The 19,552-nt window shown below is 46.5% G+C and overlaps 7 protein-coding genes across 7 annotated transcripts; 1 reads left to right on the top strand and 6 right to left on the bottom strand.

Annotated features, from left to right (window-relative positions):
* Positions 1-3: 3 nt before the first annotated feature.
* Positions 4-718, bottom strand: SERLADRAFT_464552 (uncharacterized protein; the record flags this gene model as incomplete). Its single annotated transcript, XM_007317035.1, has 2 exons — positions 4-335; positions 396-718. 2 exons carry the CDS (start codon positions 533-535, stop codon positions 44-46), a joined length of 432 nt encoding a protein of 143 aa, XP_007317097.1.
* Positions 719-883: 165 nt separating this feature from the next.
* Positions 884-1,217, bottom strand: SERLADRAFT_343729 (uncharacterized protein; the record flags this gene model as incomplete). Its single annotated transcript, XM_007317036.1, has 2 exons — positions 884-1,040; positions 1,144-1,217. Coding segments are annotated over 2 exons (231 nt in total), but the record flags the coding sequence as incomplete, so codon positions are not given.
* A 2,999-nt stretch (positions 1,218-4,216) lies between these two features.
* SERLADRAFT_355502 (uncharacterized protein) lies at positions 4,217-5,685 on the bottom strand (the record flags this gene model as incomplete). Its single annotated transcript, XM_007317037.1, has 8 exons — positions 4,217-4,485; positions 4,549-4,600; positions 4,669-4,694; positions 4,752-4,880; positions 4,936-4,945; positions 5,032-5,313; positions 5,380-5,444; positions 5,538-5,685. 8 exons carry the CDS (start codon positions 5,557-5,559, stop codon positions 4,397-4,399), a joined length of 675 nt encoding a protein of 224 aa, XP_007317099.1.
* Positions 5,686-5,757: 72 nt separating this feature from the next.
* Positions 5,758-7,756, bottom strand: SERLADRAFT_360930 (uncharacterized protein; the record flags this gene model as incomplete). The annotated part of the gene is made up of 6 exons (XM_007317038.1): positions 5,758-6,303; positions 6,356-6,451; positions 6,508-6,615; positions 6,672-7,018; positions 7,076-7,349; positions 7,400-7,756. The coding sequence occupies 6 exons, from the start codon at positions 7,649-7,651 to the stop codon at positions 5,854-5,856; spliced, it is 1,527 nt and encodes a 508-aa protein (XP_007317100.1).
* Positions 7,757-7,820: 64 nt separating this feature from the next.
* Positions 7,821-9,720, top strand: SERLADRAFT_464556 (uncharacterized protein; the record flags this gene model as incomplete). The annotated part of the gene is made up of 4 exons (XM_007317039.1): positions 7,821-7,872; positions 7,930-8,005; positions 8,072-9,561; positions 9,621-9,720. 2 exons carry the CDS (start codon positions 7,946-7,948, stop codon positions 9,155-9,157), a joined length of 1,146 nt encoding a protein of 381 aa, XP_007317101.1.
* Positions 9,721-11,905: 2,185 nt separating this feature from the next.
* On the bottom strand, positions 11,906-14,745 carry SERLADRAFT_414769 (uncharacterized protein; the record flags this gene model as incomplete). The annotated part of the gene is made up of 8 exons (XM_007317040.1): positions 11,906-11,984; positions 12,041-12,183; positions 12,241-12,981; positions 13,041-13,144; positions 13,201-13,851; positions 13,913-14,069; positions 14,123-14,538; positions 14,594-14,745. 6 exons carry the CDS (start codon positions 14,642-14,644, stop codon positions 12,720-12,722), a joined length of 1,641 nt encoding a protein of 546 aa, XP_007317102.1.
* Positions 14,746-16,288: 1,543 nt separating this feature from the next.
* Positions 16,289-18,236, bottom strand: SERLADRAFT_414770 (uncharacterized protein; the record flags this gene model as incomplete). Its single annotated transcript, XM_007317041.1, has 9 exons — positions 16,289-16,742; positions 16,797-16,847; positions 16,910-16,999; positions 17,058-17,228; positions 17,292-17,309; positions 17,368-17,753; positions 17,804-17,872; positions 17,944-18,149; positions 18,205-18,236. 9 exons carry the CDS (start codon positions 18,234-18,236, stop codon positions 16,419-16,421), a joined length of 1,347 nt encoding a protein of 448 aa, XP_007317103.1.
* Positions 18,237-19,552: the final 1,316 nt, after the last annotated feature.

The raw sequence follows: 19,552 nt of genomic DNA on the forward strand, positions 1-19,552 counted from the left end.
GCGATCACGGAGTGGACGACGGCGGGCTGTACTTAGTTCTGTTTTAATTGAATTCAATCATCCACTGCATCATTAGAATATCTCGAATTGACAGACCATCGACTGCTCTGTTGAATTCCACAGCGCGGATGTCGCCCACGAGGACATATTCTCGTCGCAAAATACCATCTTCCTCTGACTCGCCTGGAATGATAGAGCCCTCCGTTGAAAGTGGCTTTGGCCCAGGACGTCGTTGCAGTGCTTTCTCAGACACAGGCGCGCGCGTATTTGAATTCGTGCGTACCCGGGCAAGGTTAGCTGGTGAGGTGGAAGGAGCCTTACCATGCGATGAGGAGCTGTGGGCGTATATTAGGATCTCATAATATGCCATGAAACGCGGGGGAAGGGCTACACACCTACTGCGCGAAGAAGGACCTGCTTCACCTGCATGCCCACCGTTGGCACCATTTGTGACACCTGTCTCCTTTCTCCGGAAGTGAAATTTGCTTGGTGGGATCATTACATTTGGATCGAGTACCTCCGGTGGTATAATCATGTGATGCTCCGGTATCCGCCCATCAGGAGTCTCATATGTCTCATCCTCCACTACAGGTAGCTTTGCGTTCTGAGAGACGGAGGGTACACGCGCAGCGGAGCCTCCTTCACGGGACGTCGTAGGACGGGGAAATTTGGACTTTGCAAGTGCGACGCTCCCAAAGAACTCCTCAAAGCTTGCCCTCTCGGCCGGTTGACGCTTGAGAAGTGCGCGTATAAGATCTTTCACGTCGCTGGGGACGGGTATAAGCTCGTCTCCTGCAACTCCTGTCAATGCTCCCGGTGTGCCAGCCGGCGGGGTTCCATACGCACGTGCTCGCGAAGGGTCTTCGTCAGGAAACTTGACCCCTTTCGAGTGCTCGATCTTCTTCAACAACTCGACATGATTCATTGCACGATATGGTGGCTTTCCAACTGCCATCTCGTAAAGTACTGCCCCAACACTCCATAGATCGGCCTTGGCATCGTATTTTTCATATCGCAAAATCTCTGGAGCCATGTATAACCTACGATCAAAGTGGAAATCAATCAGTATCGAAAATCATGTATAGGTATTTTATAGCAGACTAGACTACCAATATACTACCATGATCAATGAAATAAACATACGGTGAACCACATAGAGTCTCTGCCATCATTGCATTTGGCAACGACCTGGCAAATCCAAAATCTGCTATCTTCAGGATTGGAACTCCAAGTGGATGGCCCCTGGCAAGTTCTTCTGGAGAGGCTGGATTCAAGAGGAGATTCTATAGTACATATATGAGATCGTGTATCATGTGATATACTGCGCTCCAAACGATGTTACCAACCTGTGGTTTAATGTCCCTGTGAATGAGGTTACGATTTCTCAGAAACTTTAGTGCACGGGCTAGCCTTGCAAGTCAAAACAATCGGAAACACGATCGAAATCGGTGCTCACCAAGCTGTCTAAGGAAACTACGAACTACTATTTCATCTAGACCACCCGACCGGGGGTGAGGATAGTACTGCAATGCAGCGTTCTGCGCAGGGGCATATTCTAGCCCTTCGACACGTCCACGCTTCTTGATGTAATTTGTGAGATCGCCTCCTGAACAGTATTCCATGATGAGATATATGTTACGTTCTGCGCGCTAGGAAAATATTAAAGAACGAGACTTGAGTACGGCAGTGGCAGAAAGGGGGGGTGATATATGCGTACAACGATGTCGATGAGCTTAGTGATGTGGCGGTGAGAAAGAGATTTGAGGATATCGATTTCACTCTGTAGGTTATCAAGCAGCTTTGCAGTAAGAATATCTCTCCGGACGGATTTGATCGCCACTTGGTGGTGAGTTTCCTGAGAACGCGACTATAAGCGTCTACCTACCTACCTAAAGGTGTGTGTGTTGTGACATACCTCATGGTAGCCTTTGTATACCGTTGCGAAGCTGCCCTTGCCAATGTCACTTACGATGATGTATGGCTTCGTCTCTTCGTCCTCTGTAGTCCGCTTGGACGATGACTGCCTATCTGAAGCCATAACAGGATTTGTAGCTCAAGTGACGATATGTGAACAAGGTACAAACAGCCCTAGGCTGGAGGACGGCTTGTATGCGTGTTAGAAAAAGGAAAATGAGATGGTGGTAGTAGTTCAAGAGGAATCCTCAAGTCCTCAGGATGCTAGAGAGTACTACAGTCGCAGTGGCCCATCCCCAGTGAAGTTGGACAGCAGCCGACAGGTTGCCTAATTTGAACCACAAGCACACCTTTGGTTGACTAAGCAGTTGTCGGATGACTAAGCTGGCCACAAAAATGGAGACTCGCCGCCTGACTATGGTAGTGTTACAAAATCGGGCTTCTTGCTGTGCTCTCCACAGGACTCATCAAGATTACAGCCTCAAAAAATCTTGGTCTATCTCATGATCGTTCTTAAACCGACACCAATGTCATTTCCAACAGACAGAAACTGCTTTCCTTCCAAGCTTTGTTTATTTACCTCGGTGACCGTTCAGAAGTCTAGCTCTACGCCAGGTAGTACGCCTTGATATTATCGCGGAATAATCATCTCTTTCTCTCAATGGAATCCATAAAACTCAGAGTCGCAGTATGGTACGTATAGTTTGGTGATGCTTCTGCGAACTGTCATTCAATGCAACCCATCTCAGTAGAGGTGGGCTTGGTGGGTTTTGCTTTAGCCCTTTCCAAGTATCTAACGATCGAAGTGGATGTCTTATGAAGCAGCATCGCGATTTTCCGAAGTGGGTACTAGTGTAGGTGTTCATCCTCGAGGAGGTCTTGAAGGGGTTGGGGTTCGAAGGCTGCTCAACAACAGCTAACTAATGAACATGGAGACTTAACCCTACTATATCTCTCGAAATTCATGCCTGAGAGAGCTTTTCATGGAGCTTCTACTATACCACGACAAGCCTCTCAGTCCTGAGCCAAAAGGAAAACTGAGTGCAGCATGAATGCAAATTTTCAGCCTCCTTCTCCCTTCCAAACGACTTAGTTACCTCTTTTATCAGGTCTCGTAGCTCCCTTGTCTTCCTTGCCCACAGTGTGACTTACTTCATCTAGAATCACGTACGCTCGAAATTGTTGTCTAGTCGGAGGACAGCATCCTGGCTTGTGAGAGAACGGCTTATAAAGGGACTAGATAGATCACTTTAGCTGGGTCCATGGGGGCAGGTATGTAGAGCGTGCGGTATATATACACCCCTCCCCCTAAGTATGGTGGAAAATAACGCGGATACTTCAACTTCATCACTGAAGCGCTCTTCATAGTCTGCTATAAAATATAATCCAGAGACAAACAAACATGTCATATCGCTGAATCTGCATATTCGCGGAGTTGAATATCTGTCGTCGTTTCCATTTTGGGAAGTCAGAGCCGTTCTGCCGATTGGTAAGTACTATCATGATTGATTGTTAGCAGCCCAATGCTACATCTGATAAAAACGGGCAGTAGGGATAATGTGGATAGTCGTTCTCATGGCGATAATCACCGATACGAAAGCCTTCTGCTATGCATGTTCGAAAATAAACAAGACCCTCAAGTTCAAATTCGAGGATACGCAAAAACCTACTTGTAAGTGATATAATATCCATTCAGAGCCCACGAAAGACGACAGTATCTCATTTTTAATATCACCGAACCGTGGTAATGCTCAGAGTATCTTTCATTTTCTATCCCTAAAACAGTCCCAGAAAAAATAAAACAAGCTAATGCAGAGCCATAAAGGCGCGGGGTAGTTCGTCTGACGCCATGTATTTACTTGAGGTGTATCATACTTGAGAAGCTTCGAGATCTATTCTATCGCAACTTACAACACGCACTTGTCGCTTTAAGATGGAGGTTACATGGACTAGGTGCGCCGCATCACTTACCGTCGGACTTATTTAACCATCCTACCTTTTTTTGTCAGGGATGTTCGCCTGTGTCCACAACGCTGCCAAAAACGTCACCATCTGCCCCTAATAAGATTTTATTTCTCTGATAGGATCTGACAGACCTGACATAGATTTAATCACCACGGGGTCGTACTGGCCACTGGCCCTGGCAAAGAAGCTCCTTACTATAATAGTACGAATTTTTGTCCAAGGCTTCCTGTTTGAGCACTAGTCTTGCGATGCTTTGTCAGTTAATGAGGCATTGACGAAGTGCGGAGACTGGTGTTTTATCACGGGGATGACATTTGTTTTTCCTGCATTCGCCTATTACGGTTTAATATTTCCTGAAGGGCAGGACTGAAGGATTAGGAGAAACTGGACATATTCAACAAAGCGTCGCAGTATGAAACGAGGATAAACCATTATTCCCGTTCTGTTATACAGGCCCTTCTCGGTCTGCCATTTCCACCACCGATGAAATGTCTACCGGTCCTTGGTGTTGGCGATATCAAAAATCGAAACTTTTATTCAGGTCCTCGTGCAGTAACTCGCGCATCCCAGGAGGCAATAGTGGCTCTGAGGCTTTTGCAATATACCCTGCAATTAGATAGTACATCAGAGAGACATATTTGTACAGTACGTGATGGACTCAGAACGCACTAAAAGGCATCTCAACGCTTTCTTTGGAATTAAATCTGATGGTGGGATAGTCCTAATAATGCACCATTAAGATTCTGACGCCGGTAGACACCCACAAGGTAGTAACCCATCGGTACTCACAATATAAGGTATTTTATCTAGGGGAACTGCATCGATAAGAATGTGAGCGTATGGTCCACACAAATCACCATCTGGTCAGGCACCTTTATCTTGCACTACAATTTTTGTGACACCTAATGCTGTATCCGTCGTCATCTGGACAGGACCAAGGTGCCGAGTTGGAAACCCAAGAACACGGAGCTCGGATGTCCGGTCACGGGGGGGATCGTCACCTGTATTGGGTTTCAAAGTCAATGTGTTTGGAACAATGGAAAGAACCAAGCCAACCTAGGATACCCTATTGGCAAGTATATTACCAGGATCAGGAGCGATAGCAAGGACGTGAGTGATCTGCCTGATACATGTGTCAAGAGGACTACTTACACCGAAAAGAAACCAGGCGAATTCATTTTCATCCTCCGGTGATAGCACCTTTTCAGCCTTTGGATCAAGAAGACACACTTTGGACAATGGAACATGATTTTTTTCGAGAAGCGTGAGGATGGAATCAGGATGAGTTTGAAAAGATGCTGCTGGTGGATGCTCCGAAGAGCCTGTGGCCGTTGATGGAGACGATGAAAACGCTTTTGAAAGAGAATCGCAAGATGTCTGCGATAAGTGCGTGAAATGGATGTGTGCTGAAGGGCCCGCCAAGGTGCGCATGTGCTGTATATATTTTTATTAATACTGTAATCAAAGAGGTCAATCGGTACCGGTCACTGCAAGACTGACCGCATACTCTAGCTCAACCCATGGAGGGATGGACTTGGGAGTCGCCTCATCTTCCTCCATATGCTCTGTAACGCCGTATAATCGTCAGATCAGGATTGCATGATCACCGGGGTCTAGGAATACCAAACAACCGAGTGTCAAGATAGCAGTAAACTTACCAATGGCGTATATGAATCCCATATTGTTTGAAAGACCGGTTACTATACTCAGTACGTATGTTGATAGGTGACCGGCTTAGGAAGATCAAATGTATCCAACAGCCAATGGATAATGGATGTCGATAACTGTGATGAAGACTCGGAGTTCAAGAAGCACCTAACTGGCGCGTGTACTGTCGGTCCGCCACCCAAATTTGGGCTCATATCTCGTTCGGAAAGAAGCCAATTGCGAGCTCAAGATTTCATACTATTATCATAAATTTATATAAATGTACCCAGTGATGCGTTCCGATCCATATGCTACTCCATAAACTTTTTATCTCCTCTTACCCAAGACCCGCGCAATAGATGTCTTCACAACTCCCGCGGCCTTCTCAACCTCCTTCTTAGTCATGGCCGAGGTAACCGCAATCCTGATCGTTGGTGGCATCTCTATCAGTTCCTGGCCTTTCAGGTGTTTAGCCCGAGTAAGTAGCACCCCTTGAGCGAGCGCATCTTCAACTATCTCTTGCAGAACACGTGACTCCCCTTCATAGCTCCCACCTTGAGACGAACGCAGCTGGAAGTGGACGATTGGGCTAGCTGGGTGTCCAAGTACAGTAATCCCATTTGCTTTGTCCAATACACTTCGTAGCGTACGGATATTCTCTTGCAACATTGTTAGCACCGAGGGGGTGTTGCGCAAGTGTGTAATGGCTGCAGAGGCAGTCGTCGCAAGGAGCGCAGGCATAGATGCTGAATATACAAACGAAGGAGCGTTGATACGCTACAAAAAACATTTAGCAGCCTTTCTGCCAAACCGAATCATACTTGCTTACCTGATGGTCGACCACGTTCATAGAACCCGCACAGAACCCGCCCCCTGAGCAAAGTCCGTTAGCCACCGATCCGATTAGCATGTCGATTTGAGAGGCCTGAATCACGGTTAGCATTGCCTCCGAAGAAAGACTGGAAATAGGGAAAGTCTCACAGGTACATTATATAATTCTGTCAGTCCTCTACCAGTTCTACCTACCGTACCAAAGGAGATACTTTCGTCCAAAATTAATCGATATTTGTATTTGAGTTTCAGTTCGATCTGTGACAATGTTAAGCTAAATCACACCGACAAGCATGAAAGAATTCTCCTCTTACTATTTTAGGCAGATCTACCATCTCTCCATCCCTCTCAAATATACCTTCCGTAATGATGAATCTTCTGGTAAGCGGCATCTTTCTCTTCTTCCTTTCTTTCTCCACACTTTGCAAGGCGTCTTCCAAACTCTTCAGGTCATTGTGATCGTACCATCGAACCGTTGAACGTGAGATTTGAATGCCTTTCTGTATGGAAAAGTTCACAGCACGATCCGCGACTATAAAATCTTCACGCTTGCAGAAAGCAGGGATAACCGATGAAATTGTGGAGAACCCTTGGGAGCAGAGAATCGATGCCTCTGTTCCAAGGAATTCTGCAATGTCCCGCTCCAAATCGAGATGCACGTCTGTAAGTCGGGAGTCAGATATATATATATTTTCTTCGCGAGACGAGGAAAAGTTACCTAAAGTTCCATAGAATCCAGGGGGTCCACAACTGCCCAGGCCGTACTTGCGTAGAGTATCTATAGCATGCTGCTTGATCTGCTCGTTGCCTGCAAGACCGGTGAAGTTGAAGCTGGCGAGGTTGGTGACCGTCTTGCCAGTGGACAAGATTTTGGCCTTAGGGCCATTGGCGCCAGAGATGACGGGAACTGAAGCAAGATCCTTCTGTTCCCATTCTGAGAGGGGCTGTGCGAGAGGCTCTGGAGTCCATTCGTCTACAAGTTCGTCTATTTCCTATAAACAGGTTGGGTAAGATGTGTCAAGAAGGTTGCTTGAGGACGCACCTTTTCATTGAACTTAATGAAATTCTTCCCTGATCTATCCGTCCGAGTGCGTGACTGTAAAAGTGTTCTAATAGCAAAAACAATAAGGATAAGCTCAAGTAATGTTCGTCCGGGGTCGTTCTGGTGCGAAGATCTAACATAGCGTGCCAGAACCGCAGATCCTGGCACTTTGTAAAAAGTTGACTCCAGTTTCGACATTGAGTAAGCGAAGAACGCCAACAAAGGCTCCAACGTTGATGCTGAGCTGTCCATTGTAAAGTTCTGTGGGCTTTTCAGCTGCTGTTGTCCCAAAATCACTGGCGACCTTGAGCAACTGAAAGGCCAGGTATCCGTTGGGAAGAGAAGGAAACTGCAGTCGGAGTTTCATTGCCGTTGCCTTTCAGGTGGGAAAGCCCACGCTACATGCGCTATAGGTACCGCTGCGCACTTGAAAGCTTTCAAGTTACTGGCAAACACTTTATAACTTCAGTAAGGTTGAACACAGAGTTATTTCGTTTCCAGTCTTCATCAAGTCACTAACCACCACTTAGGTCCTGCATCTAATAGATGCACAAATGTCTTAACCTTTCAAGACTTCCAAAGGCAAAACATGTCACATCCATCAATGTAATGTTCCTCGTTCATAGTTGTCTTCATATCTTAATTGCCTCTCATTCCATATATCTTCTATAGCTTCGTCGTACGACGCCAGGATCTCCACTTCCTTTGCTCATACGCTCCGTACCTTACAATCGAAAGCGTGCAGTCGACCCCTCGCATCCTGCAACGCTTCTCCAGTCACGCGACCTTCCATGCTTTACATGCCCAGCATTTACTCTCAGGGCTGCGCCAAAAGCTGCACTACTCCTTTCAGACATAGACCACAAGGACCCAGCGACGCGCCTCAATATTTATACCCATTTAGGAGAAGGCAAAGGAGCGTTGCAGTTGGACGAAGCACAAGATACTCATGGCAGGAAAAAGATTGACATGAACCTCTTCTCAGTCGTTTCCAAGAAGAATATCGATAAACGAGCTGTCGTTCGCCATCGTATCATCACACGGTTCAAGTCTGCTATCGGTCTCATCCTCGCTCATGGAGCGGATGCGGTAGAGGACACAAGCGCACATGGAAAGAATAAAACGAAATCTAGTGCTCGAAGGCTAACCCTAATTTCTACTGATTCAAAACCGGGAAAAGGGCCGTCTGGAAATGACTGGATTTTAGCAGATTGGTCATATCTCGTTGTGCCAACGCTGTTTGTTTATCGCATGCCCATGGCCGAGCTTGTACAATATATTCGTGCTGCGCTGGAAACCATCAGCGAGAAAGCCAAGCTCCTAGAACGGAAATGGGAAAAGACATATACTCTACCATCTGCACCCCGCCTTCCGCTGCCATCAAAGGATCCCTCGCCCATTTCTCCTCTCCCTGACAGATCGACACCCCTCGAAACTCCTTCACATACAACAGTAATCAATAATGTACCACAGACAATAGTCGACTTTCCAGTTCCTCCTGTTTCTCAGGACTCTCATGTTGCAACTTTAAGTACGCCGAGACCCATTCCGCGCCTTTTCTTCCCTAATATGCCACCACCACGTCCTTCTTCCTTGTCTTCCTCCAAGCCACAAAACGTCGTAGTCAAGTCGCAGTCACTGTTATACGAGAAGGAGCCTATCATTTTACGACAGGACACAAACCATTCTTCTCAAGGTGACGACGACGGCAGTTTTCGAAGACAAGCTCATGCGCGCGAGAGAAAGCGCTGTAAGTGATACAAAGATCAATGGGTGGGACCAGTAATATGTAGCGGAAATATCATCCACGACTTCAGTGTTTATATGTCATTCGGCGCCGTACAGAAATTGGCTCACTCCAGAGAAGTGACTGATCTGTCTGCCCATTGAATGTCACATTGGATTAGTCGATGTTCAGGTCCTTCCCGTTTGTTGCTATTAGAAGGCTTGAAGCACTTTCTCAACCGTTCGTTATCTGATTTACCATGATAACGCATGGCGTTTGGCGTTCCCAACTGTATGTGATGAACGAATTACATTGCTGCATTGGTATCTTTTCGAGTTTCTCAAGCTCCCTGAATTTTATGCGGCGAGTATTGCTGGAGTAGCAGTTCGGGGCTTATTCTTTTCCTTCTTTCGATCAAGAACATATTCTGCTCACAGTACGTGCAAATCTATATCAGTGTGTTAAATATTGATCTCTCATACATCCTTTGTACAGCTTAATAGCAGGTTCCGAAGATCAAAGGAGTGAGCTAATACCTTAAATCTCAGCTGCGTTCTGTTTCATGATGTCAATGCCATGCTTTCTTGATATTACTCGTATCCGCTTTGCGGTTTCACATATACAAGCAATGCAAAGTCTCTTCGGTGACTGCAAATTCCTGTCATAAGGAGCCTTGACCTCTGCTGACAATAACGTCTTTACTTGCCCGAGACCGAAGGCGTGCCCGTCGGTAAAACTGGCACTGCATATCACGATTATCTCATGATTCAGAAGTCTCGTATCAATAAGCACGCTGCAGAATATTCCCTTGGTTCAAGGAGTCAAGAAAATATCTCCCCTCTAGGATCGCCTTCACGAGAGGATACTAACCAAGTTCTGATTGATACGGCTCTGCCAAGATTATATTTCTCGCACAAACGCTTTCGAACAATCAAACAAAACAACGACAGCCATCCAGCTGCGGATAACTTGAGGGTTGAGTTTCCGTTTTTAACGTGGTTCATTCTGCAGTGCTATGCATCTAGTTTTCTGGTAGTTATATCAGCCTCAAAATTAGTATCTCATGTATGTCCTACTTCGATCTTCTGATTCCTCCAATTCCTGACGTGGAACATTATGCGAAGCTTGGTGATTACAGTAATCCCCAGATCACGTTTGTAGTAGTTTCCTGCTCAAATGTTGTTTTTTATACTTCCTTTGGGCACATGCCAAACTGATATCATTGTTATCCGAGTCAGGGTGGTCGTTACGAATGCTCAGCGCCCCGTACTAGTGATGACCAGAAATTTCTCCGGCGAATTCTGGACAGATATACACTTGGCTGTAAGTTACTTCTCTGCCGCGTGCCTCGCCTTTCCTTTTACCGGTCAACCCAAGCTGGAACTTTTCTGGCATGAGTTTTTTCAGTCAGATTCTTGTAGTAAGCATCCACTCTCGAGCCGCTTACTTCGATGAAGTAACGCGACAAAATCGGGCTTCTTGCGACGCTCCCCACAGGACACATCAAGATTACAATCTCAAAATGCCTTGAAGCCTATCCCATGATTGTTTTTAAACCGACATCAATGTCATTTTCAATATACAGAAACTGCTTTCCTTTCGAGCTTTGTTTATCTACTTCGACCATTCAGGAGACTAGCTCTACGCCTTGATACTTATCGCGGAGTTATCGTATCTTTCTCTCAATGGAATCCACAAAATTCAGAGTCGCGATATGGTACGTATAGTCTGATGCTTTTGCGAACTGTCATTCAATACAACCCATTTCAGTGGAGGCGGGATTGGTGGTCTTACCTTTGCTTTAGCCCTTTCCAAATATCCAACGATCGAAGTGGATGTCTATGAAGCAGCATCACAATTTTCCGAAGTAGGTGCTGGTGTTGGCGTTCATCCTCGAGTTTGGGAAGTCTTGAAAGAATTGGGACTCGAGAAAGAACTTCTTGAAGTTGCTCAACAAGAGGTAACAGATGACCATGGTGAATTAACCCTGCTATTCCTCTCGAAGCAACCTGTCACGACTTACTAACTACTTCTTATACAGTCACTTCATTCACTTGTCGCAAGAGTGATCAGCCCGAGGGATTTGAATTTTATAGCCTTATTACGAAGGGTATGTCTCTTTTATCACGAATCCTACATCACAGCTCTGACAATAATTAGGCGAGTTACTCCGATTTCACCGAGCAGATCTTCACGGCGTGTTGTTGAAGCACATTGAAGCCGCATCTACCTGTAATACGCATTGCTTCAAGCGGCTCCGATCGTATAGCCAACACCCTTTAGGTCCCATCGAACTTTTATTCCAGGATGACTCTGTAGCGACATGCGACATCTTGGTGGGTGCAGATGGTGTGAAGTCAGTTGTACGAGGTTGTATGCTCCGGGAGCAGGCCATAGATGCGTTGAACCGCGGTAACTTTGAATTGCATCGCGATATATTGTCCTGCGTCGACCCAGTATGGAGTGGGGTTCTTGCATACAGAACTCTCATATCCGCCGAGCGGCTAAGGGCACATGCACCTGACCACCGCGTACTCACAAAGTCTACACAGGTTAGTCTCAGCTTTGCATAAAGGTTTGTTGTTCTGATGTCGCTGCTTGTAGTATTTGGGGAAAAACGCGGTAAGGTTTTCATTATTACCTGATTTTAGCGCAGTGTTTCATGAACTGATGGTATGTCGCTGCAGTTCCTCGTAGTCTATCCTGTTTCACAGGGAAAGCAAATCAACTTTGTTGGATTTTCGTTGAACTTTGATCTTGAAAACACGAAGTATGATGGTCCTTGGGTGAAAGAAATATCGAGGGACGAGGTATCTGCTCCATTTGTGAACTTCGAGCCCGAGGCGCAGTCTATACTACAGGCAAGCAATGATTTTCTTTAGTCTTGTGGGCGTCATAGTCATCTTAACATGCACAGTGTATTGACAAAGCAAACTTGTGGGCAGTAAACATTGTCAAGCCGCTCCATGCTGTGAACTATAGACGGGTTGCCATACTCGGAGATGCTGCTCACGCGATGACTCCCTTCCAAGGAGCGGGTGCAGGCCAGGCTATCGAGGTTGGTTTGCTATCTAGACTCATGTTTCCTAAGTTTCGCTCAAGACAACCCATGCAGGATGGTTACGTTCTTGCTGCAGTTCTGGGACATCCGTTAACGAATTTGCACACTGCTACCCGTGCCCTTGAGATATACGATCAGATTCGCCGACCTTTTGCTACTGAAGTTGCCCAACGGTCCCTTCGTAACGGAAAATTCGTCAGCTTTCAAGGCATGGAATTTGACAACTGTAGCCAAGAAGTTGTTCGAAGAAAATTAACAGAACTCGGCGATGCGATAACCCGGAACGTGGATTGGCATACGACCAGCACTGTCGATGACCTGAGGCAGAAGGCAATTCAGCTGTTGGAAGAGGCCGTCGGTTCATCTCAGAGCGAATAGCATACTGGTTTTTAATTGTACTTCCAAATTTACTCCCCTTATTAAAATGGAGACAATTAAGATGTAAGGTAGCGATCTAAACTTACAACAAAAGCTCCGCATACTATGCACCTGTTACATCTTCAACTTTTATTACAGATCCTACCCCTCGCGCGTTAAATGCTTGTCCTAGGTAACCCTTGACTGCCTGCATCTTTTTTGTCTGCCTTGTTGGCTATAACAGCTTTAATGAGCTCGGCGTCGGGTCTTTCTACGTCGATGACTCTTTTCTCCCGCTCTAGCAAGCCGTGGAATTCCTCAGGCAGCACATCACGGGCAAAGTCGAATTGGGGCGAATTCCCAAGGGCACGTGTGACGGCCTCTGAAAACTTGGCTGGGTGAGCCGTAGACAGAATTATCTGCGAAGTGGATGCTGAGCTGGAAAACATAAAACACATCAGAATCACGAGAAAATCTAGGAAGCGGACGACTGTTACTTTTGAGGAGCTATAACACCAGCAGCGTAAAGCCCGACTGCGGTGTGGGGGTCTGCCACATACGATGGCTCGGAAGTGAAATGGGCCCGAATAGTCTCAAGAATCTATTGTAGAGATCTTTAGACATCTGCTTACGCAAAGCAAGAAAACTCATAAATACTTGATCGTCTGACACCCTTTCAGCGAAGAAATCTTTCCGTGCAGCAACGAGGGCTGCCGTGGGGACTTCTACTCGACCATCCTGCTTTACCTTACCCATCCAACCATTGACAATATCTCCTGCTTCCAGTCTCCTTGCATGGGCATCGGTGCTACTAGCAGCGGCCTCGTACGCTAAATACCACAGAAGCCGCTCAAAATTGCTAGATACCAAAATGTCCATAGCGGGACTAAGGGTTTCCTTGACGCCACTGCCACCAGACGCAGTCATTTGTTTCCCGTCAGAGGCGCCATTGACAGGGTCTGTGGCGGTTTCCTCTTGCGTAGAAGCGGCTGTATCCACCTTTTCGTATTTGCCACTCTTCCAAAACCGAGCAAGGATATCGTTAGCGTTTGTTGCGACCACAAGCTTGCCCATGGGGAGACCCATTTGTTTAGCGTAATACCCTGCCAGGATATCCCCGAAGTTTCCAGTAGGCACGACATACTGAAGTTCTGCTTGCGAGTCGCCAAGTTGAGATCGTACGTGGAAGAAAGACAAGAAGTAGTAGACAGTTTGTGCGAGGATACGCGCCCAGTTGATGGAGTTGACAGCACCGAGACGATGGGTAGCGTTGAATTCCCTATCGGCGAATAGGGCTTTGACGATGTCCTAAACGACAAGTATTCGAATCGAATTAGGAAACTTGGTGACATGTAAAAAATGACCTTACTTGGCAATCATCGAAAGTACCCTTGACAGCAAGATTGTGGACGTTGGCATCGGTGACTGTAGTCATCTGAGCTTCTTGAATTGGAGATACGCGACCCTTTGGATGAAGGATGAAGATGGAAATATTGGCCTTGTTCCTTAAACCATAGATGGCAGCACTGCGTGGACCGATGTGAGAGACAGCTTCAGAGGTTCCAGCTAAGATACGCACCTTCCAGTGTCACCACTCGTTGCTCCCACCACTGTAAGTTTTTCCGGCTTTTCGTCTGCTGACTTTCGTGCATTCCTGCGCAGAAGGAAAAATTCAAACAGGTTGCCCAACAACTGTAATGCTACGTCTTTGAATGCAAAGGTCGGGCCATGAAACAGTTCCAGCACGTATTTTTTGTCATTGAGCTTTTGGAGAGGGGTCGTTTCTGGGTGCCTGAAGGTTTTATACGACTTCTCGACGATCTTGCGCAGATCAGTTCGAGTGATCTCTTCTTCCGATATGTAAAGCGAAAGGATTTCCACTGAGAGGTCCATGAACGAGTGCGACTTCCATTTTTCCTGCCAGTTTTCTGGGAGAGATGGTATGTGTTCTGGGATGTACAGCCCGCCATTTGGAGCGAGACCTGTCAGGACGGTCTGTGGGGTATGTTCATGTTCAGAAGAGCCTCGTCCCGATGTCAATGAGATTAACCTCTTCGAAAGAGAGCTCCTCTTTCCCTCCGCGTGTAGAAAAGTACTTCATCGAGATAACGACGGTGAAGAGAAATTAGAAAAGTTGCATAAGAACCTGATAGAAAATGCAGAAACCAAAGGAACTTTTCATTTTTGAGTTTTCGGTGACTCGAATCAATCGTGGTTTCCTTATCGGGGTTGCAGCGACCTTGTTCGGAGATGTGGCACCGACCATGCACGTTCGTTCTCCTCTTGCATTTGAACCATCACAAGGCTTTGGATATTATAAAATAAAGAGCTTTCATCTGTGTAAAATTGAACCTAACTTCGGATCAAACCTCGAGCTCAATTGCCCCTACACTGCATCACTATCAAACTCATTCTTTCACCAAGCGGCGCTCTGCAAGTGAAACTGTGGCGGACGTACAAACAATATGGATCACTGGCAAGTTCAGGCATCGTCGTTCCTTTTTAAAAAAGAATCAATTTTACTCGTCGCTTGGATACAAGAACCACGTCTATGTGTCATACCTTGTCATACCGTGCATAAACAAGCAATGTCTAGTACGTGCTTAAGCTTATCTGCGATATCTTGATATCTAACACAGAGTCTGACTAAATTGATTTCTCCAGAAGAAAGCAGTATCATCATTGATATTGATTGGCGTTGTGAGTAGCCTGGTATCTCGCATTGCGTAATTAACAACATGTTTCTGCGATCCACAATCAACTCGTCGGCTGTCTCCTATCCTAGCAGCAGATCATGAGAATCTACTCCCAGGATCTGGCGTACTTATGGTGGTAGTGGAAATGCTCCTCGTCTAAAATTTAGGATCTGAAATCACTAGGGCACAATTTATCGATCCAACTTACCTGTAAAGGGGTTCCAAGTCGCCGCATCGGTCGGGTGTGACGGCCACAGGAGATATAATATTGTTGTTATTCGTTGGCTGCCTGCCATCAGCGGTATAGCGCTGGAGTGACTTATCCTCCTACGCCGAATCTAATCAAGGACTTGATGGGTCGATTGTCGCACTTAATCAAGATTGACAGGCCTGCTCCGAGTCGTTAGTGATTTGTTATACAGGGTCTTAATCAAGCTAACTTGAATTAAAAAACACGGAACGTACACGTCACTATCAACCCGGGAAGAACAGGGTTTTCTGGTTAGCTCATCTGAAAGGTATGTCAAGTCACTGGATCTCAGTGAATCCCACCGCATTGGCAGTTCTGAAGCTACATGAATTGATTCTCACACCGATACCCGGCATTTTTTTTTGAATGTGATCGTGTTTGGATCCCATTTCTTGAGCAGATCGCTGCTGGTTGCTCTAGCAAGTATTGAGTTTTTTGTCCACCCTTTCATCTGATCACTTCTTACAGTGATCACACCTTGCTGCAAAGAAGCGGGTGGCGTTGCGACGAGATCGGTGAATTGTCTAATACACAGGCTTCTCTCCAGTTTGCATCCAAACTTGGAAATTTATTACCGTTACATACGTTTCGTGGAGGACGATTGAGCGGTGGAATAACAATCTACTCGTGTCGCCACTCTTCGTGAGTTTTGTCATAGCGATAACATTTTCGACTCATCACTGCGATGTTCGGCTTAGAATCCTTACAAGGAAGCATGAAAAAAAGGTATCATACCATCCTCTTATCTTTCGTCACAATTGAGAACGTCAGCAAATATCTAAGGCCGCGCTCAGTGATGATCGTGCAAAAAGGCCCAATAATATACAGGTCACCGTTACTCTATGGGTACATATAGATGTCATACACGGTAACGGCGATAATTAGGTTATCTATTTTGGACCTCCATCCATACCTTGCGGGCGTAAACTTCATACGTTATCGTACCGGTCATTCAGTGTCTGTACAGCTTCAGCTAGCATCCCATCCACGGTAGTCGACCACGCCCATTTCCAGTTATCCGTAAAAGCGAGGCCCAAGTCTACCAGTCGTGCCTTAAGCTCCTCATCCGTGCAGTGTTCTAAATCCTCTCCACCATCATATTGGAACGTGAAGTATCGACCATTAAGTCGAGAAGACTGGGATATCTTGATGGAATATGGTCTACGAATCTGGTCGTAGACGTCGAGAGCCAAAGGTATCGAGTCCCTGGTGGTCTGAGGATGGCTGAGAAGCGCCGCCAGAATGGCTGCGTCCTGATATTACATCCCTTTTAGTTTAGCACGGCGGCTTCAATAGGTAATACGAACCTCAATGGCTTGGCCGGCCCCCGAGCCCTGATGAGGCTCCATACTATGTGACTACGACGCAAGAAAGGCGAGTGTGAGTGTCATGCGCGGTGAAGCAGATAAGGTCCCCGTACTGCATCGCCCAAAATAGCAACTCTCCCGAAGTTTAGAGCAGGTAAGTGTCTGACAGTGTGAACAGCCCAATGGCTGACTTTATCGACAGCCTATGATAATGCATGTATATCAGTTGTGCCGAAACTATTGCCGCGGTAGCACTCTCACCTGAAGTAATATCTGTACATCATCCTCCCAGTTTGCAAAAGCAGTTTGGAAAGCTTCTTTCGTAGCCTCCTTCACCCAAGGGCCGTCAAATCGAGCACCTTCCGTACCACTTACGTTGAACGCCGCAAGGTTGATAATGTTGCCCTGTGAGATTGGGTAAACGATAATATACTAACGGGTTTGAATGATCAGTTTACTGAATCAAGGTGATCGGAATGAAAGGGCTATACGCACCGCGTTTTTACCGAGATACTTTTCAATTGGCGGTGAGTGAGCTTGAAGCGAAGAGTGAAAGGCCCGGAACACCCACCTGCGTTGGTTCGGTAAGAGCACGATGAGAGGGGGATAGCGCTCTCAATCTCTCCGCAGGTATGAGAGCCCTGTAGGCAACCATCCCACTCCATACAGGATCAATTCCAGCCAAAGCTTCCTGTGCTACGTCAGGCTTTCCCTCCATAACAGCCTGATTAGCTAGTTCCCTTAGCAGCGAACCTCGTACTGCAGACTTGACACCATCCGCGCCGATGAGGAGGTCGCATGTCGCTGTAGAGCCATCCTGGAATTTCAGTTCAACTGGCCCCGCTATTGACTGACTATATGATTCTAGGCGTTTGGAACAGTGCGTGTGTGAGGACGGTGGAAGATGCTTCAACAGGACCCCTTGGAAGTCTGCTCGATGAAATTTGAGGAGGTTGCCTGTTCGAACGTCGTGAGCCAAAGAAACATATCGATGGGGTTGTGCTTACCTTGCGTATGGAGGTCATAAAAATGCAGTCCATTGGGCCGATCGCTCTTTCGATATTGGAAAGCCGTAACTGTTTGGGGGGGGGACTTCAGTAAGTGCCACGAAAAAATATTGATTTTACGAGGTGGAAAAATCAATCACCTAGGTCTTCAGTAGGGGGATCGAGTGAAGCAGCTGCGAGGTCGCCGTCGAGTCCCAGAGCCTTTAGTATTTTCCACGCTCTGGGCCACAAGCCAACACCGGCACCGATCTCGGTGAGACGCTTGGCAGCTTCGTATATAACTACATCGATATCATGGTGCTTTGCTAGAGCTACAGCCAACGTGAGGCCTCCGATACCACCACCGCTGTTCAAGAATACCTTGTGAGAGATGAACATTCAATGAAAATGGAAGTACTCACCAGATAGCTACTCTGAATTTATGATTAGGCATGAAGAGGAGTTGGTTTGCAGGGCCTTTGCCGAGACTTTGGGGGGAAAATATGTCGGTTGAGAGAAAGTGACTGGAGCCATTTTATTCATCTTACAATAGGGCCGTTATGTAGACAAGTCATGTCGTGGCAAGAAAGACTTTTGGAAAGTCTCCGGTTATGCTCACCTTTACATGACAGCCGAAAAAGGGAGTCCGATGGAATCGTCAGTTAGACGCGTGGTGATTAGAAATATCTGAGAAGACCCGACGTTTTCGTGGAGGGCACAACGCTGGATCTCAGGCTGCGGAAAGTTAAATTTCACTCCAGTCCCTTTTCGAATTGGTCCCTAGATATTTACTGCAACGAGCAACTACTTTATCTGAGCCGCTTAATTCGTATCGAAAATTATAGGAAAGCCAGGAACTTTTTGGTGTGGCGGAGTAATGCTTGTTGCCCGGTGCCGAGAGAATGATCGACATTAGGCAACCCTCGAACGGGACCATTTATCCGCGCCTGCTTTACACCATCTTACCTTTCAGCCACTATTACTGGCGATGCAGCTCACTTTTATGTCTTTATCGGTGGATTTGGGCAAAGTATCAACGAACCACGAGTCCTACTAAATAGAGCGCCGGGGAAAAGCCACTGAAAGCGCCTCTGAGGGTGTGCTGTCATTTCATTCCACTCTGCAGCAGAAAACGGCGACACCGTGTATTGGGAATTGCGTACCATGATAAGCAACGTAGGAAATAACTTAGTGCCGACATTCTATGGGGAACAGAGGCATCCATAATAACCTCATTCGGCAAAGCAAATAGTCAACGGTTAAAAAGGTATAGCCGTTGTTGGTCGTTCTGTACGAAATGCGTGGAACACTCACCTGATGACATGTGGGCGTTGGTACCTTAGTTTGTTTATTCGAGTGACGTTCTAAGATGCCATATTTGACATAGCCAGCGCTGCCACCATTTCATTGGAGTGCAAAAAAGTAGAACGCTTTCTGGTGTTGGTCCATATCACATTACGCCCATCATACTGTAACAGCCGACAAAAGGTATAACCGTACCTTAAGTCGATATATGGGCGTTCCTGCATTATCCGTGCCAGTGGAGCTTCATTATAGTGGGGTTCTCGACGAAGTCTTGCGATCACTTATGACATGGAGAGAAGAACCGTGTTGGAGGCAATTTGGAACTCCTCACCCTGAATCTTTCTAAGCTCATGAGCGACTGATGCAGCCTATGCATTTGAGGGCTAACGCAATGACAGGGCAGAACCTTGATAGTAAACGATAAGGTTTACACTAACCTTGAAGACAATTCCATAGCGACCACAA

This window comes from Serpula lacrymans (genome assembly GCF_000218685.1).
Source record: "Serpula lacrymans var. lacrymans S7.9 unplaced genomic scaffold SERLAscaffold_5, whole genome shotgun sequence".
In the NCBI taxonomy this organism is placed as follows: domain Eukaryota; kingdom Fungi; phylum Basidiomycota; class Agaricomycetes; order Boletales; family Serpulaceae; genus Serpula; species Serpula lacrymans.